General features: G+C 44.0%; 1 protein-coding gene across 3 annotated transcripts in view; it reads right to left on the bottom strand.

Moving 5' to 3' along the window:
• agla (amylo-alpha-1, 6-glucosidase, 4-alpha-glucanotransferase a) overlaps positions 1 to 14800 on the bottom strand; it is an 82750-nt gene extending 67950 nt beyond the window's left edge. The window contains exons 1-4 of one of the 3 annotated variants that reach the window (XM_067989993.1): positions 14674 to 14800; positions 13049 to 13202; positions 6721 to 6928; positions 4931 to 5097 (exon numbers count right to left, since the gene is read on the bottom strand). In XM_067989993.1, the coding sequence (XP_067846094.1) occupies positions 4931 to 5097; positions 6721 to 6928; positions 13049 to 13130 (457 nt within the window). In that variant the 5' untranslated portion in view covers positions 13131 to 13202; positions 14674 to 14800. Of the gene's footprint in view, positions 1 to 4930; positions 5098 to 6720; positions 6929 to 13048; positions 13203 to 14192; positions 14305 to 14408; positions 14541 to 14673 lie in introns of those variants that run through there. The other 2 variants (XM_067989994.1, XM_067989992.1) reach the window with 2 other exon arrangements.
• Between the last annotated feature and the right edge of the window lie 5252 nt (positions 14801 to 20052).

Genomic DNA, 20052 nt, shown 5'->3' with positions numbered 1-20052 from the left:
TTTTGAAAGTGTAGTCAATGTTGTTGTAGGCAACCTTGACAGCCAAGTCCCACAAACAGCATAGGAGATATGACTAGTTAATTTGTTTTGGTGGTGCTGTTATTGAAGGATGAATGTTGGCCAAGAGCTCCATAGTTTTCTTCGAATAAGTGCCATAAGACCCTCTAGTTCCACCTGAATAGGCAGATGGAGGCTCGATTTAATGTCTCACACGAAAGACGGCATATCTGGCAATGCAGCTCTCCCTTTGTACTGCATTGAACTGTCACCCTAGATTATATGCTGGATTGGGATTTGAACATACAACCTCTGATTTAAAGTATAAGGCCTAAATTTTAACTCGAAAAAACAGTGGGTTAGGGCCGGGAGAGGGGCAGTAAAAATTTAAAATTCTAAAACCCGCCCATTTTCAGTTTTAACGGAGGCGGGACGAGGGGCGACCAACCTGCTTAAGAGGCGGGTCAGTCACTAAAATCTTTCAAAGGAGGCTGCTGGCCTCCATTTTTACAGCTTTTTTGTTTTTAACCCCGGGGGCCGGGATTCTCGCGCCTTCTCCTTCACGCCACGGGAGAGGAGGCGAGAAGGCCCAAAACAGCAGGTAAGCGTCTTTATAGCACAGCTTGTGGGCCCAGAGGAATAGAAGAGCTTATCCCAAGCACGACAAGCTTAACTGCAGCGACCCTGCCCACGATCTCCGGTACCCATCCCCCCCACATGATCTCCGGCTCCCCCCACCCCCAACGATCTGTGAATCAGGCTGGCCTGTCGGGTGGGAAACCAGCAAAATAAAAGAGATCCTCATGTCAAAATCGTACGGACTTCCGGGTTTCCCCATCTCGGAGTGAAAATTTTGGCCTAAATGCCCTCAACTGAGTGAAGCCAACACCTTGTTAACCAAAGAGTTCAGTAAATGTTTTTAAGTAGAAATATTAGATTGTTTATTAGCTTAGTGACAAAATTCTGCTTACATGGACACATGGTTTGAATCATACTTCAGAGCAAGTGCAGTACCGACCTGTTAATATCAATTATGTTTGGGATCTGGTTTCCTTCTTGCTTATCTAATTTAAATTAAAGATGTTTGATAGCTGCCTCAAAGTTCCACACAAGTTTCAACTATCTTTGCTTTGTTCTAACTTTATAGCAAGAGCTTGCAGGGGTTAATATAATATTTTTTGAAAGCTGCAGGAGGCATGAAAAAATGAGTTGAAACAGCATCCTATTGATGACAGTAACTAAATGTGCTAGGTTAGAAATCTCATCTTGCTTGGTTTGTAAAGGTAGGTAAACTAATAATTAATCTGCCTCAAATTTGTCTTTTAAAAGTATTTCAGTTGATCTATCGATTGTCCAGTTGAAGGACACCAGATATTGTGTACCAATGCTCTCGGGAAACAGAAATGCTGCAAAGTGTGAATCCTAGCTGTTTCTGGTTATGTTAACTAAACCAGATTGTGTTTGTTCTGCTTATGCAAGAATGAAATTATTACAGTAGTTTTAAGTCAAGCAGGAGTTTCTGTGTTTTGTGTGATTCTGTGAGTCTATGTACTGCATAAGTCATGAAAAATGCAATTTTATGCAGTCAGCATAATTGTAAAATAAAAACAAAACCACGTTGTTTAGTAATTTCTTTTTTAAAAAATCTATAAACTGCTATGTAATGGACTTTCCAACCTTTTATGTCAATTTTACAAAAAATATGCTTTTTGACTGATGTTGCCTTTGCCTATTAGCATTCCATTATTTGGTACATAAATGTTTTATGGTGTTAAATTCCATTAGAACAATAAGTTATAAAGTTGGCCAAAGTTGTATATATCATTATCAGGAATGGAGGACAATTTATATACATCTTCCCTTTTTTAAAAAAAGTCACCTGTATCCACTTTCTTGCTTGACCATTATAGATTATCTTGGAAAAGATTTACATTTTGATTAATTGATCGAAAAAAATGGAAGGTAGCCAAAAGGAGGATAAGAACACAGAAGCTCAGACGTATACAGATACCAGTCTGGGGAATAAACAGGTGGCAAATCTACAGATGAAAGCTAGATGCATCAGAAATAAGGTTAGCAGTAGGATGCATGAATGTGAAGCTGTTGTGGCAGTGGGGAACTTGCAATGTCGTAGCAACACCAAAAAGATGGCTGACCACAGAGGATGGTGACATATAACAACATACAGGGTACAGAGTGTTACGGAAAAATATAGACAGGAAAGGATACCGTGTAGTCTTGTGTGTCAGGGACATCTGGCAGTTTAAATAAGTTCATTCTGTAAGAAGTGGAAAGCTACACAATGAACTACTCTGGTTACACATCTGCAACATTAGGAGTACGTTACAAAGTGCCAGGTCATAAGAAGTAGAAAAACAGTTTGTTCCACAAATAGATAAGAGTATGTGAAAACAGGAGGTTATATTAATGGGGACTCCAATCTACTAAATATAATTTGAGAATTTGCAAGTGGCTCAGAGTCTAAGTCAGTAAACGTAATAAATGACTGCTTCATGACCTGGTGCATTGGGGAAAGTGCACATCTCAACTTCATAATTGAAACCGACCAGATACAGGAAATGGAAGCTGTGGCACCCCTAGAAAATGGTGACCACAAAATGATCAGCTTCCACATGATGTATAGTGAGGAACAAAATCCTGCTTTATAAGGAAATCAGGGTATAGCTTAATTGATTGGGACTGAAGTGTTTGTTCAACAATGGGAAAATAGAATTCCTTTAAAGGCATAATTCTCAGCAATCAGGATAAATAGATACATAGGATTAGTAAGCGTAGACAAAACAAAACAAGTGAGAGTCTAAGTAAATGAACAAATCAATCAGAAGCAAAATAAGGAGGAAAACAATCTATAAATCCTGCAAGGAGAAAGGTGACAGTCCACTGGGAATATACAGAAACATGTTAGGAATCTAAAATAGTTTTTTTTAGGAATCTAAATACTTGCAGACACAAAACACAACCACAAGAAATTCTTTCAGTACTATTACAATCATTAGAGAAAAAGGTGAAAACCTCAATAGATGTTAATGGGGCTAAAACAGAAGATGAAAATAACAGTTAATATACTAAATCATTAGTTCCTTCAAGTATTCATTAGGGAAGACTTGTGCAACGTATCTTTCCTAAAGAGCAATAATTCAAATAGAATTGAAGGAGGTCAGAACAAATAAATCCCCAAGGATGAATGGCATTTATTCCCAAGTACTAAAAGACAAAGGATGACATTTGGGAGCTTATGAATCCAAATTGTTCAATTAGAAATTGTAGGGGTCCCAACATTAATCCCTGGGACCCCCACAAAGTATTTATCATCGCCCCTCTCCCTACCCTTCGGTCAATTTCTTATCCACTACCATATTTTACCTTGAATCCCCAACACTTCAGTTTAAATAGTAGCTTTTCGTTGGAACTTTGTCAAATGCTCTTTGGATGTTAAGTACACACAGGCCTTTCCACATGTTACTCGGCATGTCCTTTCTTCAAAAAAAAAGTCAAGGAGGATGGTTCAGCAAGATATCCCTCTTCAGAACCCATTTTGGCTACAATTGTATTACTGATGGTCAATTCCAATCTACCAGGGCATCCCTAGCATTTGATTCCTTCATAATGACTGTCAGCACCTCACAATTTCAAACTATGCTGAATCTTGACATGCCATACAGCTGAGCAATCTATTAGATTGTTGTTACTACGTTAACAGGATTTGACACTGTTAAATGTTTCATCATATGACAGCCATATCATTTTTACAGGAGGTGTAATTCTATAGCTTGTCTATCTAAATGGCCATATAGCAATAAACACTGACTCTCCACTAATATGACTTGTCCTATTCTCAAGTGTTAGCTTCTTTGGATGCAATAATAGGCCCTATCTCTTACTCAGATTACAGCATGGATGAAAGGGAACAAGGGACTCATCATTAGTTATGGATGAACTCAGCCTTTCCCAATTTTACATTGTACAAGTCCTCTGGCTATGTGATGACCTATATTACCAAGATGGTCATAGCAATCCTAAAATCTTTTCTATAAATTTCATATTGTTTACAGATACCAAAAGTTCTTAAGCAAATGTATCAAGCACAGTATAATAGTGTAGGGCATACTTGAAAAGGATGAACTGTGACAAATTCATAGTGTTGGCTGACATTTGTAGTCTGACTTTGCTCAAGTAGAGTCACTGATTGAGGCCAGATTGTCTGGTGAGAACCATGATCAGGGTACAAATAATAGTGTGGCAGTTCCGCCTTAGGTTGAACTTCAGCACCTGGTGTAGGGGCAGGCCACAAAGTTGTATTAGTGGAGGGACTAGAGATATCTGTGGTTAGCTGCCTCTCCTTTCAGCATGATGTCTGGGAGATTCCAAAGAGGAGGAAAGAGACATTAAAATAAAAAGGGAAAATAAAGTTGTAAACTTCTGGAAAATTATCGATTTGTTTAAAATGGAGACGGGACACTAGGTTCTGGAAATGTAGGTGACGGAATATTCTAACATGTTCACACTACTTTGGCTTGGTAGTGGGGACATTTTTACGCATCAGAGAAAATAATGGTTAGGTTGTGAATCAAAATAAGTGGGAGAGCAAGGTTAATGCCTAATGGGAGAAGGCAGAAGGTTAGAAGTCAGGGGCAAGGGGATAAAGTGGAAGATAGAAAAGAATTACAGGTCAAGGGGAGAAGGAGGGCAGAGTGAGTGAGGGGAGAGGGGAGGGGCGGAGAAAGAGAACAGCCAAGAACAGGCCTCCAAGTTTAAAAATAACTACCAGGCCTCTGATTTTAAAATAAATGAGTAACAGGCTGAAGAACATGCACAGGTTTTAACAGCATCCAAGTATAGTGATACTGGGGAGACTGAGAGCAGCTCACAATTCAAGAGATTTATAATTAGCACATGCATTGATCTTCATTACCTGATTGCTTGGAAACTTTTAGCCGGTCTTCCCATTCATTTAACGGTCCCAAACATTTGGACAAGTACGTCTGTGCGCATACACAATCCAGTGGCAGAACTTGATTGTCAAGTCCGACACGTAGAATAGGATCTACGACTATAAAGCCCCCACCACGCTTTTGATCACTTTTTAAAAAAAACACAAAAGTTATGCAGTGAGTCATTCCGTTTTCCTCCATTGCCATATATTGAAGATTGGAACTTAAAGGTTAATTGTTTGTTCGAATTACCGTGAAAATGTGTTCTACTTAAAGTCAAATGAATATGCATTTTCTTTCCATGCCCTCCTTCTCCACGCCGCCCCTCCCGCCAGATTACACATTCACCTCATGTCGCACACATTATTTGGAATATAATGCTATTTATGAAAAACGCATTTGACATTGACGCATATGGATACATCACCATGTCACTACAATTATTCCATAAATGATATTGAAGACCATGTACTTAAAGCTACTTTGTGATGGTTTCCATTATATTAAAAATGTTTTTTGTTCTCTTTTCCTCTTATCCTCTGCAGTTCTCAATGCGATTTCCTGACAACAAAGACTGCAGATAGAGTGATTCAGGGATTTAGGGCATCTTCCCCGGCCTATGGTTAAGGCTCTTCATGTACCAGAACTGGTAATAGGCAGAAAACGGGTTCAAAGGAGAGTCAAAGTGAAATAACCTTCTGGCTGGAGCCCACTTAGGTTATCTCAATTGAAAGATCATGAAAGAGCCTAATGTAACATTATTTTTCCCCAAAGAGGAGAAAATTTACAGAAAAGTGATTGGCATTAATTTTTATAGCATTTGACTTTCAAACAAGAGACCAAAGTTAACATCAAATGATATTCACACCATAGCCTCCCTGGGAATGAGTCTACCAGAAACACAGGGGGTTTGGGGGGGGTGGGGGAAGAAGAGAAGAGGTTATATTAAGACTTGGTGGCTGTGGAGATATCCTGCCCAAAAGTGGAATAGGTCAATGTTAGAAAGGGGAATTTTTTTTTAAAAACTTGGAGAAATAGCAAATCGATCGAGCACTGCTATCTTTAATGTTACCAAACATTTCATACCTAGGCATTTCAGGGAGTTAATTACTTTTGGTGTAAACGTACAGCCTATTTGAAAACAAAGGTCTAAAAATGCTCTAATTTAAAAAAAGCAGTAAGAATTTTGCATCTAGTTGTGTTTAGCAAAGTTCAGGGCAGAAGTGGGGAGTTGCTGGTAAAAAGAGATGTTCAAGTGAAAATTTTGTAACTTTACTCTGCCTATTCACTTAACAGAAATGGATTTTGCTGGTTTAGTTGGAAAATTTGCTACCTCGTGTAGAGCGGAGCCACACAGGCCACAAAGGTCCCAGGTTTGATATGTTGAGACAGATGAATTCCACCGATGTGGTGGTAAGGTTGTTATAATTGACCCTAAGAACCAAGGGAAGGGACAAGAAAACTAGCTAGGGTTCTTGGTCCTTTGCTGTCCAGCAACTCCTGGTGGAAAGTGCATGCTTGTGGACGTCAAATGAGGACAGATCAGGCTCATCTGTGATGCTTTCCAGTAAATTAGTCTGTAATCACTCACAGCCTGGATTCACACATGAAAAATGGACAGGATTCCAGAAAGTGGCTGATGGCCTTTGAACCATATCCCAGAATAGTTCAGCATCTTCATGAGAGAAAATTGGAGAGGCAAAAGTGAAAGCATTTTAACAGAGTACTTGATTCCTTAAGCTTAGGAAAATAAATCCTCATTTAAGCTCACCCAAGGCCAAAATAAAAATAAAATGATCCAGATATCTGCAGATCAATTGTACAGTATTTATCAGAGTCATCTCTTCCTATTGTGTTCTGCCACTTCAGTAACTGAAAGTGATGGCGGTCAAAACTTTCTGTAGCAACTGGATAGTTGGTGTGCACTTGGACATCCTTCCCTTGTAAAGATGGACCAAGGCGAAACTGCAGTTCGTATCCTGAAGACGAGAAAAGAAAATTAAAGTGTAACCCATCTTATTTTAGTTGTAACTGATCTGTCACATCGGCTGAATGACTATGTTATTCTCCTTCTCACACTTGAATGTAAAAATTGCACCAATTTTAAAACAAAAATATTGCTTTGAAAGCTTCATAGAAAAAGTACATTAAATTTTAGCTGCTATGCATCAAATGAGTAGACAGGAATTTTTTTAAAATTCAAGATAACAAAGTAAATCCTAACTAGAATGGAGAATTGAAGACTCACATTTATATAGCGCCTTATCATGTTTTTCCATCAACACTTTAAAGCAGCTCACATACATTGAATTGCTTCGAAGTTCAACCATTTTGTGCACAGTCAGACCCCACAAACAACAAGACATGATAAACCAGTTATTCTGTTTTTTGCTGGTGATCGGGACATCAGGAAAACACCTTGCTTTTCAAACAGTGCCTTTGGACCTTTAACATTCACCTGAACCAAACAGTTGGGGGGATGTCAGTTTAAAAGCTTATCCACTGCAAGGCACTTATAAAAATGTAGGATTGCAGTGGAGTGTCAAGCAGATAACATGCTCAAGTCTTGGAGCTGGACTTCAGCCTTCTGGCCCAGGGGCAAGAGCGCTACCAAGCTGACAGTTTTGCTATTCACAATGATATGCTAAAATTTAGCAGAATAAATATACTGCAGATCTGTCTGTAGTACCTTTCTGCGTTTGTATGCCTGTATGCACATTTGTTTACTTGCTGATTTGATCCAATATCCTTCATTTTAAAGGGGGAAATGGATGGCAGTGAAGTGTACAGGGAAGGGGACAGAAGCTGAGAGCAGTGGAAAACAAGAGAAGCTTGGGAGTGGCACTCTGGGAAGAGGGGAAAATGAAGATTGAAAGAAAGAGCTTACATTTATATAGCGCCTTTCATGACCTCAGGATGTACTAAGCGCTTCAGCCAATTATTTAACCAATTAAGTACTTTTGAAGTGTAGTCACTTGAAATTTAGGGAAACACAGCAGTCAATTTGCACGCAGTAAGATCCCACAAAGAACAATGAAATAAATAACCAGATAATCTATTTTAGTGATGTTAATTGAGGGATAAATATTGGCTGGGATACTGGGAGAACTCATTTGAATAGTTCCATAAGAACTTTTACATCTACACCCTCAATTTAGCATCTCATTTGAAAAACAGCACCTCCAAAAATACAGTACTCCCTCAGAACGGCACTGAAGTGGCAGTCTACATCAATTGCTTAAATCTGTGGAGCTTAAACCCACCACCTTCTGACTCAAACACTGACACATTTAAAACTTCCTTTATTATGTGCTACTACTAAGCCAAGGCAGACACATTAACTGATGGTGCAAAAAATAAAAGCACCAGCAAGAACTAGGGGAAGAGATGAAGGAGTATGCCAGCATGGAATGAAGGGGGAAAAAGAAAATAGTGCCAGGTTAAATGGAAGGGTGGAAAAAAAAATAAAAGAGCAAACTTGGTTGGAGGAGGCGAAGAGCATCAGCTTGAACATAGAAGTGGGGGGACGTGAAGAGTGCGAGAATAAACTGGGAAAGTGGAGAGTGTGTCTCTGTGAAAGGCTGGGGTGTTAGACTACAGTGTCTCTGAATTGTCTGGAAGAGAACTGGGGCTGGGGTTGGATGCCGGATAATGACCCGAGGAACATTTTGGGGATATGATGATCTAATTGAGTTCACTGAAAATTCAAATGTTATTTTAATGTTAAAAAAAAGGAAAAAGTATCAATTTGAAGTGTAAAAATAATTAAAATTAATCTTTTATGCATTATTTTTAATGTACAACTTCAACATTTTCTAGAGAAGCATGCTCCTCTGTAGGCCCCCCTCACAAGAAATGCACCAATAATCAACATTTGAATTTCCCCTTCAGACTTTTATTGACTTTTTTTTTTACTCCCATGTAAGTGAATACTGGATGCATTTACAACTTACATTTATATAGCACCTGTAACGTAGAAAAGCATCCCACAGTGCTTCACAGAGGTGTTATCACAAAATAGTTGCCAAGCCAAAGGAGGAGACATTAGAAGGGGTAACCAAAAGCTTGGTCAAAGAGGTCCATTTTAAGGACAGTTTTAAAGGAGGAGAGCAGGTGGAGAGACAGAGGGGTATACGGAGATAATTCCAGAGCATTGGGCCTAGGTGGCTGAAGGCACAGCTAACAATGGTGGGGTGAAGGAGGGGGTTGCACGATGCCAGAGGAACAGAGATTTCTGGTGTTGTAGGGCTGGTGGAGGTTACAGAAATAGGCAAGACCATGAAGGGATTTAAACATGAGGATGAGAATTTTAAGTTTGAGACACAGGGGACCAGGAGCTAACGTAGGTCAGTAAGGACAGGTGTGATGGGTGAACAGGACTTGGTGCAGGATATTATACAGGCAACAGGGTTTTGGATGAGCTGAAGTTTACAAAGGAAGAGGGTAGAGATTGAGAGGCTGGCTAGGAGGGCCTCGGAGGTGACAAGGGTTTTCGTGGCAGATGGGCAGGGTAGGGGTGGAAACGAGCAATGTTACTACGGTGGAAGTGATGGAGAGGATATGGAGATCGGAAACTCAGCTCAAAGTCAAATAGGGCACCGAGGTTGCAAACAGACTGGCTCAGCCTGAGACAGTGATCAGGGAGAGGGATTGGGTTGATGGCATGGATATGGAGTTTGGGGGGGGGGGGGGTGGAGGGGGACTGAAGACAATGGCTACAGTCTTCCCAATGTTTAGCTGGAGGAAATTACAGCTCATCGAAGAATATGCTGAAGGAGGAGTCTGGCAACACAAAAGCAGTGGGGGAAATGAGAGGGGTAGAGCTGGTGTCATCGTACACGCAAAAGCTGATCCCATGTCTGTGAATGATGTTGCCAAAGGGCAGCATGTAGGAGCGGGCCAAGGATGGGGAGATGCCAGAGATGTGGGAATGAGAAGAGAAGCCATTGCTGGAGACGCTCTGGCTACAATCAGATCAGTACGAGTGGAACTAAACAAGAGCTGAACAACGGAGGACAGACAATGGAGGAGGATGGCGTGGCTGACTGTGTCACAGACTGCTCAGAGGTCGAGGATGGATAATGCACCATGGTCACAATCACAGAGAATGTCGCTTGTGACTCTGGCTTGGGCTGTGGCTAGGGCGGATTGGAAAGATTCAAAAAGATGGGCGTGGATGTGGGAGGTGACAACACACTCAAGGACTTGAGAAGAAAGGGAAGTTAGAGATGGGATAGTAGTTTGCAAGGGCTATGGGGTCGAGCGTGGGTTTTTTTGATGGGGGGGGGGGGGGAGCGGGGAGTGGAGGTGGTTAATGCAGCGTTAAAAAGGAAGGAGACAATTTATAATGTCAGTTAACATGGATGCCAGGGAGGTAAGTTGGGTGGTTGCTAGCTTATCGGGAATGGGGTCACGGGAGCAAGAGACAGATCTCAATGGACAAGATGAGCTCGGAGAGGGCATAGAGGGGGGAAAGTATGAGAGAAGCTGGAGAGGCGGGTTCAGGGCCACAGCGGGCGGAGGTTTGGCTTGATGGGCAAGAGAAAGAGGGGGAAGCAGCAGAGGCAGCTAAATAGATGGTCTGAATAAAAAAACTCCACAAGCTCCTTGTACCTCTGGTTTGTCGTATGGGTGAAGCAAGAGGGGTTTACATCATCACCCCTCTATGCCTCAACACATAAGCAATTCTTCCCTGACCAACACCCACAATGACATCTCAACACCCCTGACCTTCCTCCCAACCAACTCTCTGCTAGAAATATAAAGCCCTAGCCTTTCTTCAAGTACTGTTGATTGGGGCATAGCTCTACTGGGGGGCGGGGGACTTCTGCACCTGATCCTGCCTTAGGGTCGTTGAAATGTAGACGGCAAGGTCCCGAGCCTCCGTCAGGGAGATCTGCCAAAATTGGGGCTAAGTTTAGCTGCAGTAGGCCGTTGAGGTCTGGCACAGGTGCAGATGCAGCCTATGTTCTGCCTGCCAAAACTAATTTAAAAAACCCTACAAATTATGGGGCCTCCTCATTGGCCTCTGAAAAGCCATGCTCTCTGAACACATGCACAGGCACAGATTCTGGAAAAAAAATCTAGGGCCACCACAACCACTAAAATAACGCCGGATGCCTGGGCTTAACCGGTAACTCCTGCGTTCAAAGAATGCACTTGCAGGACACACATCAGAGGATGCAGTTCCCCAATTTGCATATCATTGGCATACACCCACCCATATATGGGCCAGTGTGCCCTCTGCCACCATCTCAAGCACTGGGAAATGAGGGGTGGGGGAGACATTGAGAGTTGGGGGCATGGCAAAACCTGAGCACCTTTCCATCTCAGCCTGCCCCAAATCCACTGAAAAATCATTAAGGAGTGGCAGAAAGCTTAGGTCATAAATCAGTTTTACACCATATTTTCTACCCACACAGCACCAATACCACCTACCTACCTACTAGAATCCAACACCTCAACCTGAACCCAAATCACCTTGACCTTCCCTCCACACCAACCTACACCTTTACCTTCAAAGCCACTCTGCAACATCTGTTCCCTGCATTCCTACATGCCATCCTCGTCTCACACTTGCTAGAACTTAACTTCACCCCTGCCATACATCCTCCATTAGAAACTATGCCTAATCCCATCAGACTCACAGCTTGGCCTCAGTCACGATCTCCTCCTACTTTAAAATCTCCACCCAAGGCAGACAGCCCACATCTAGTGCCCCTCAATCCTGACTCAGAACCCAGCCTCACCAAGTCTGGCCCCACCTGAACCAAAATCCCACACCACATGATTTTTGAAACACTAAGCTTGGCTTCTGTCAATCACCACTTACTGTCCTCACAAACACAAGCAGCCTTAACTCCACACCATGCCAGCTTCCACACTTCAACCCACAGACTAACCTCACCGCCAGCCCTAGCCTGCACCTTCAACCCAGACCTGCTCCCCTACAAATATTCCAGCCTGTCAGCCCATGTGCAACGCTGCAGGAAATTCTCTAATCTTTTATGGAAAAAAATGAACACTGGAGTAGTTACAATACCATGGCAATTAAAAGCATATTTTAATAAAGCATTTTATTCTTGATCGCCCCAACTGAAAAACAAATGCTAATACAAAACAATTATTAAATGGTCTTATGATTTATATCATTGCCTTATTATTCATATTTCAAATGTCTCATCCATACAGAATACGTAATAAAATGGGAACTGCTAGTAATTGTGATCAACATACAAACACAAATAAGTACTTACAGCAAATATCACAATTACATTTTGGGTTACAGTGTATCAAATGATACCACTGAAAAGTTTAGTAGCCGTATAGACAACCATACATTAAAAGCATATAATTTCCAGCTCAAGAGATCACATGTAGAACAGTAATTTACTGTATCGAGAAACCTAAATGAAGGGTAAGCTCCATAGTGCAGCACACCACCAAGAGCATGGGGAGAGAAGACAGTAAGTGGTGATTGACAATAGCCAAGCTTAGCATTTAAAAATCATGTAGATTGTAGCAGGAAAATAATTTCTGCAATTTCAAGATCTTGGGATAGAATTAGATTCAATAAAATCTTGATTTCAACACAGTGGGTATTGCAGGAAGGAAGAATTACTGTAACATATAACATGCAGGGACAATAGAATACAGCAGCTTTTGCTAAAAGCAACTTAAAAAAACATTCAACAGCACTCAAGATATTATAAGTACACTATTTGATATGATAGTGAAATTCTGTGACAGCAGCTTTACTACTGGTCATAGATACTGCTCCCAAATTAGATTGAGGCCAACTACCAGTTATATGTCATCTAAAATTTGCCAAAAGAAAACATACATCTGCTCACACACATATGTTCAAAAGTTTTAAATGCAGATGTCAAAAAAGTCAAAATTACAGTATAACCAGAAAGTAACCAACTCTGTACACAAACTTTGAAACAACCTTTCTTACAGCATATGGTCGTATTAAAGGCTGGTCAAAATGCACTTTATCCCACATATACTGCTGATTCCGGCACTTCTTTATTGCAACTATTTGAACTTGCAACAGATGTGTACAGAAGAGCAGTGCAGATTAAATAAACACCAACCTTGTTTGAGTCGAAAAAGTGTTCTTTCAAGCTTGTCCAAATCATTTAGGTACAGAACTCGAACTTGTTTATGTTGCTCCATTTAAAAAAAAAATTAAACGCGTGTTTAAAATCTTCCCCCGCAGAAAGTAAAAGGTGGTGAAATCGGCAACCCCTAAAAAGTGTACACAATTAGACAAGAGATCAAGTCAGCAAACGTTAATCGACTAGTGCACGCTACCAGTGTACGTTTCTCTACCAACCAACAGAAGATGGAGGGGAGGGGGCAAGAAGAAAACAAAAACAATGATAATAACAGCAACACTGAACTGCAGGAGCCCCCCCCCCCCAAACAAGCAGCTACGATCTTAATTTCCTCCCACAAGGTGAGAAGACCCAACAAGCAGACAAGAGACGCGTTAGATGACAGCAATAGTGAAGGACGCGGCTGGAGGAGCGGTGCTCAGAAATAACTCATTGCTGATGCAAGTGCCGTAACAATGCTCCGATCATCATCACTCAGGACCGGGGCTTTAGGGCTGCAATCTACGCTTCTGCTCTACCGCCGTTATTCGGCACAAGTGAGGCCATTCCGTGTAGATTGGGGGGAGGGGGTTTTTTCCCGGTTATTTCTCGTCGCTGGACGGGATCCTGGAGCTGATTTTACATCTGCCGATTGAACCGTTGCTCAGCCCCCCCCAAGCCCCAGCCCCAGCCCCCCCCCCCCAAGCCCCAGCCCCAGCCCCCCCCCCCCAAGCCCCAGCCCCAGCCCCCCCCCCCCAAGCCCCAGCCCCAGCCCCCCCCCCCCAAGCCCCAGCCCCAGCCCCCCCCCCCAAGCCCCAGCCCCAGCCCCCCCCCCCAAGCCCCAGCCCCAGCCCCCCCCCCCCAAGCCCCAGCCCCCCAAGCCCCCCCCCCCCCCAAGCCCCAGCCCCCCAAGCCCCCCCCCCCCCCCAAGCCCCAGCCCCCCAGCCCCCCCCCCCCAAGCCCCAGCCCAAGCCCCCCCCCCCCAAGCCCCAGCCCCCCAAGCCCCCCCCCCCCCCCCCCAAGCCCCCCCCCCCAAGCCCCCCCCCCCCCCCCCCAAGCCCCCCCCCCCCCCCCAAGCCCCAGCCCCAGCCCCGGGGACTCTGGAGCACCGGGTAGGCCGCCGGCTAGTCAGGCTCCTCACCTCCTCTCTATGCACATTCCCCTCTCACCAAAGGCAGACGAGCGAGCGACTGGCCGCCTCCCTCCCCACTCAAGGTCGCGGAGCGCTCGGCTCGGACCTCCCCACACTCCTGTCCCAGGTCCCCCCCCCCCCGTCCCCGCCGGATTATTTACAATCTCCCCGCCTCCCGCTCCGAAAGACCCAGCAGCACCTCCCCCCCCCGACCCCGACTCTGACCTTTCACCCCCGAGCGGAAGATGTCACCCCTAGCAACAGTGGGAGGAGGAGGGGGCACTGAATGTCAGGCCGGGGTCGTGTTGTTAGAGGCCGTTCTGGGTTCACGCAGAAACGCCGTTAGATTTGTGCTCAGACCGCTGTCGCCGAGCTCTTGTTGGTCGGGTGACTGTAATAGTGTAAGGAACTGGTTGTTCCGCCCCGCCCCGGCCCGGCCTAGTCAGACCCATCGACGCCATGATTCTGAGGGGCAGAATTTTATCCTTACCTCCCTCAGGTCAGGAGCGGCTTGGTCAACGGAAGGATCCTTGTAGCTCAGTGCAGCATTACTTTACATATTGCGCACCTCCGTCCCATGTACTGAGCTATTTTCCATTGCCTACATTTTGACATCTTTCAAGTCAAATGCTGTATTTTTTTTTGATGCAGCTCCCCCTCTGTCTGTGGCTCAATCTACTGTGATGTCACTGTTATAACATCATGCAAGTAACCTTAGTTGGTGAAGGTCAAAATGAGCTGAGGCTTTATTCTGCAGCAAGTAACACTGCATAGAATTACAACATGGAAACAGGCCATTCAACCCCAACCAGTCTGTGTTGGTTATATCCTCCACACAAACAAGAGTTTGCGGCATCTCACGAATATATGCCAAGGAACCAGATGAATCTTTGGAGTTTACCACCCAGTTTTAGCTCTGGAAATGAATAATGCCTTAAGTTAGCTGACTGAACTGCATTACATCACCCACTTTGGATTAAATTGAGTTCAGTTTACCAACCCTCAATTAGGATGCCCACAAGCTACTGGGTGAATGAATTGACCATTTCTTGCTGAATCATCAAGGAAGAAATTAGACAAGGCGTGCATTAACAACTAGTTACTGACTACAAAATTACAACTTAAAGATAAACATTGAGTATATGAGAAATTAATAGATATTAATAGAAGTTGTCAGAGTCATCCTAACAGTTTGAATAACAAATAATTAATAGACAGTTACTTAAGAAAATGAAAAACTGAGGTAGTAAAGCCAATTCAGTCATGTCACTGTAATTCAGGTGAGTCACTGGATTAACATCTAGATGCTGGTGGTTAGTAATGTTTCCAGCCTCGTCTTTATGAGTGATGCAGTTGAGTCGGTCTTCCTTCTCTGGGATGCAGGCGTTAGCTTCTGAAGTATCAAGTCAATGAGCCCTTTCAGGGTTATCTACCACTTGGATCGTCTGTTCCGGCTAAGCCCACCTTCGCATGAGTGATGGTATCTGCTAGCTGGCTTTAGTCTCACCTAGCTTGATATCAGACACTTGTACATTTAAGTGTCAGTCTTATCTATGCCTGTACCTGGCTGGTATAGCTGTTCAATTTGACTTCTATAACCTCTTACTGTCCAGAATATACCGTGTACTTGTAAAGGTATCTTTCTACATTTGCTAGGTAAAAGTTATTAGGAACATTAGGAACAGGAGTAAGCCATTCAGCCCCTCAAGACTGCTCTGCCATTCAGTTGGATGATGGTTGATCTTAACCTCAACTCCATTTACCCACTGTTGCTCCATATCTCTTAATACCCTTACCTAACAAAAATCTATGTATCTCAGCCTTGAAAGCTCCAATTGTCCTAGCATATACAGCCTTTTGGGGGAGAGAGTTGCAGAATTATACTACTCTTTGTGTGAAAAAATGCTTCCTGATTTTGCTCCTGAATGGCCTAGCTCTAATTTTAAGATTAGTTTCCCTTATTCTTGATTCCCAACCAGAGGAAATAGTTCCTCCGTATCTACCCTATCAAATCCTCTTAACATTTTAAACACCTTGATCAGATCACCCCTCAATCTTCTATACCCAAGGGAATACAAGCCAAGTTTATGCAACATGTCCTCATAATTTAATCCTCCAAGTCCAATATATCCTTCCTGAGTTATGGTGCCCAAAACTGAATGCAGTACTCCAGATGGTAAATGACTAAAGCTCTATACAACTGAAGCATAACTTCCCTTTGTATTCCAGCGTCATTAAGATCTGGAAGACTAGAGGAATCAAAATAATCTGCTAACTAACGAAGAAAACCTACACCTAAGAGAGTCTCAGAGCAACAACAACAACTTGCATTTATATAGCACCTTTAATGTTGTAAAACGTCCCAAGGCACTTCACAGGAGCATATTCAAACAGAATTTGATACTGAACAAAGACAAAGAAAGACTGCTTGGAGGGATGAAAACCTCTGTTTTTTATACCTTAACTTCAAAAAGAAGCTGCTTACAATTAATTGATCAATCTGAGTGACACATGTGTTAGAAAGGTTCACCCTTTTTGCTGACAATCACTTCTAATAAACATGGAGGGATCTGCAATGCCTTTAAGCCACTGAAGCATGGATTTCCTGAGGATGTGAGACTGTGTGTCTCCATATTAGAGCCCCTCTTACTTATCAAACTTCTTCTCATCAAGGTGTCCCAGACAAATAAGAGGGGTGGTGACATCTTTATGTCTCACTAAGTGCCATTTGTGGGTATGTGCCTCCTCTTAAACAAAGGTTACCACACAGGACCAGATAAGGTCTGACATGTTTGTCACGCCCGGGTATTATTTCCTGCACCTTTTTTTTTATTCGTTCGTGGGATGTGGGCGTCGCTGGCGAGGCCAGCATTAATTGCCCTCGAGAAGGTGGTGGTGAGCCGCATTCTTGAACCGCTGCAGTCCGTGTGGTGACGGTTCTCCCACAGTGCTGTTAGGAAGGGAGTTCCAGGATTTTGACCCAGCGACGATGAAGGAACGACGATATATTTTCAAGTCGGGATGGTGTGTGACTTGGAGGGGAACGTGCAGGTGGTGTTGTTCCCATATGCCTGCTGCTCTTGTCCTTCTAGGTGGTAGAGGTCACGGGTTTGGGAGGTGCTGTCGAAGAAGCCTTGCGGAGTTGCTGCAGTGCATTCTGTGGATGGTAAAGACTGCAGCCACAGTGCGCCGGCGGTGAAGGGAGTAAATGTTTAGGGTGGTGGAAGGGGTGCCAATCAAGCGGGCTGCTTTGTCCTGGATGATGTCGAGCTTCTTGAGTGTTGTTGGAGCTGCACTCATCCAGGCAAGTGGAGAGTATTCCATCACACTCCTGACTTGTGCCTTGTAGATGATGGAAAGGCTTTGGGGAGTCAGGAGGTGAGTCACTTGCCACAGAATACCTAGCCTCTGACCTGATCTTGTAGCCACAGTATTTATATGGCTGGTCCAGTTAAATTTCTGGTCAATGGTGACCCCCCAGGATGTTGATGATGGGGGATTCGGCGATGATAATGCCGTTGAATGTCATGGGGAGGTGGTTAGACTCTCTCTTGTTGGAGATGGTCATTGCCTGGCACTTGTCTGGTGCGAATGTTACTTGCCACTTATGAGCCCAAGCCTGGATGTTGTCCAGGTCTTGCTGCATGCGGGCTCGGACTGCTTCATTATCTGAGGGGTTGCAAATGGAACTGAACACTGTGCAATCATCAGCGAACATCCCCATTTCTGACCTTATGCTGGAGGGAAGGTCATTGATGAAGCAGCTGAAGATGGTTGGGCCTTGGACACTACCCTGAGGACCTCCTGCAATTCAGCTCTTTTGTCCATATTTGGACCAAGACTGTAATGAGGTCTGGAGCCGAGTGGTCCTGGTGGAACCCAAACTGAGCATTGGTGAGCAGGTTATTGGTGAGTACTTGATAGCACTGTCGACGACACCTTCCATCACTTTGCTGATGATTGAGAGTAGACTGATGGGGCGGTAATTGGCTAGATTGTATTTGTCCTGCTTTTTGTGGACAGGACATACTTGGGCAATTTTCCACATTGTCGGGTAGATGCCAGTGTTGTAGCTGTACTGGAACAACTTGGCTAGAGGCGCAGCTAGTTCTGGAGCACAAGACTTCAGCACTACAGCCGGGATGTTGTCGGGGCCCATAGCCTTTGCTCTATCCGGTGCACTCAGCTGTTTCTTGATATCACGTGGAGTGAATCGAATTGGCTGAAGACTGACTTCTGTGATGGTGGGGATATCGGGAGGAGGCCGAGATGGATCATCCACTCGGCATTTCTGGCTGAAGATGGTTGTAAATGCTTCAGCCTTGTCTTTTGCACTCACGTGCTGGACTCCGCCATCATTGAGGATGGGGATGTTTACAGAGCCTCCTCGTCCCGTTAGTTGTTTAATTGTCCACCACCATTCACGACTGGATGTGGCAGGACTGCAGAGCTTTGATCTGATCCGTTGGTTGTGGAATTGCTTAGCTCTGTCTATAGCATGTTGCTTCTGCTGTTTAGCATGCATGTAGTCCTGTGTTGTAGCTTCACCAGGTTGTCACCTCATTTTTAGGTATGCCTGGTGCTGCTCCTGGCATGCTCTTCTACACTCCTCATTGTATCGGGGTTAATCCCCTGGCTTGTTGGTAATGGTAGAGTGAGGAATATGCCGGGCCATGATGTTACAGATTGTACTGGAATACAATTCTGCTGCTGCTGATGGCCCACAGCGCCTCGTAGATGCTCAGTTTTGGCAGCTAGATCTGTTCTGAATCTATCCCATTTAGCACGGTGGTAGTGCCACACAACACATTGGATGGTGTCCTCAGTGCGAAGACGGGACTTCGTCTCCACGATGACTGTGCGGTGGTCACTCCTACCAATACTGTCATAGACAGATGCATTTGCGACAGGTAGATTGGTGAGGACGAGGTCAAGTAAGTTTTTCCCTTGTGTTGGTTCGCTCACCACCTGCCGCAGTCCCAGTCTGGCAGCTATGTCCTTCAGGACTCGGCCAGCTCGGTCAGTAGTGGTGCTACCGAGCCACTTTTGGTGATGGACATTGAAGTCCCCCACCCAGAGTACATTCTGTGCGCTTGCTACCCTCGGTGGTTCCTCCAAGTGATGTTCAACATGGAGGAGGACTAATTCATCAGCTGAGGGAGGGCGGTAGGTGGTAATTAGCAGGAGGTTTCCTTGCCCATGTTTGACCTGATGCCATGAGATTTCATGGGGTCCAGAGTCAATGGTGAGGACTCCCAGGGCCACTCCCTCCTGACTGTATATCACTGTACCGCCACCTCTGGTCGGTATGTCCTGCTGGTGGGACAGGACATACCCAGGGATGGTGATGGAAGAGTCAGGGATGTTGGCCTGAGTCTTCTAAACAACTTTTCAAAGCTAGTAAGGAATGTTTTGTTTATCTCCACAAGCTTTAATGGCTATATTGGCCTAGACACCTTTATAGCTTGATTAGCAGAGAAATCCTGTGTTTTCTTTTCATCAGCTTTACCTTCCAGCCATTTCCCAGCATTCAGTTCAACTACTGACTTTGTATTGTGTGGCCACTTAAGCTGAACTCCATTTTGAGAGCACATTTCAGGCAGTTTACAGAGCGTTTCCCCTATGCATCTTGAAGACACCCTTCAGGCGATTTACAGGGCACTTTTCCTAACTGCCACCTTGCAAATTGCTCTTGCAACATAGTTTGCAAGTTTTTTCACCTTTAACCCCAAAATATGCTGCTTTCTTCTGCCTTAACTCACTTACGAGATGCCCCATCTCATTCTCACTATGATTGGCTCTTCTTTTCCTCCCACTTGCTACTGCTATCTACATTTCCTGGTTACTGATAGTTAGCATTAAGTGCAGT

Source organism: Heptranchias perlo, chromosome 9, assembly GCF_035084215.1.
Source record: "Heptranchias perlo isolate sHepPer1 chromosome 9, sHepPer1.hap1, whole genome shotgun sequence".
In the NCBI taxonomy this organism is placed as follows: domain Eukaryota; kingdom Metazoa; phylum Chordata; class Chondrichthyes; order Hexanchiformes; family Hexanchidae; genus Heptranchias; species Heptranchias perlo.
Note: the sequence above shows the minus strand (reverse complement) of the source record. Positions and strands in the feature narration are given on the sequence as shown.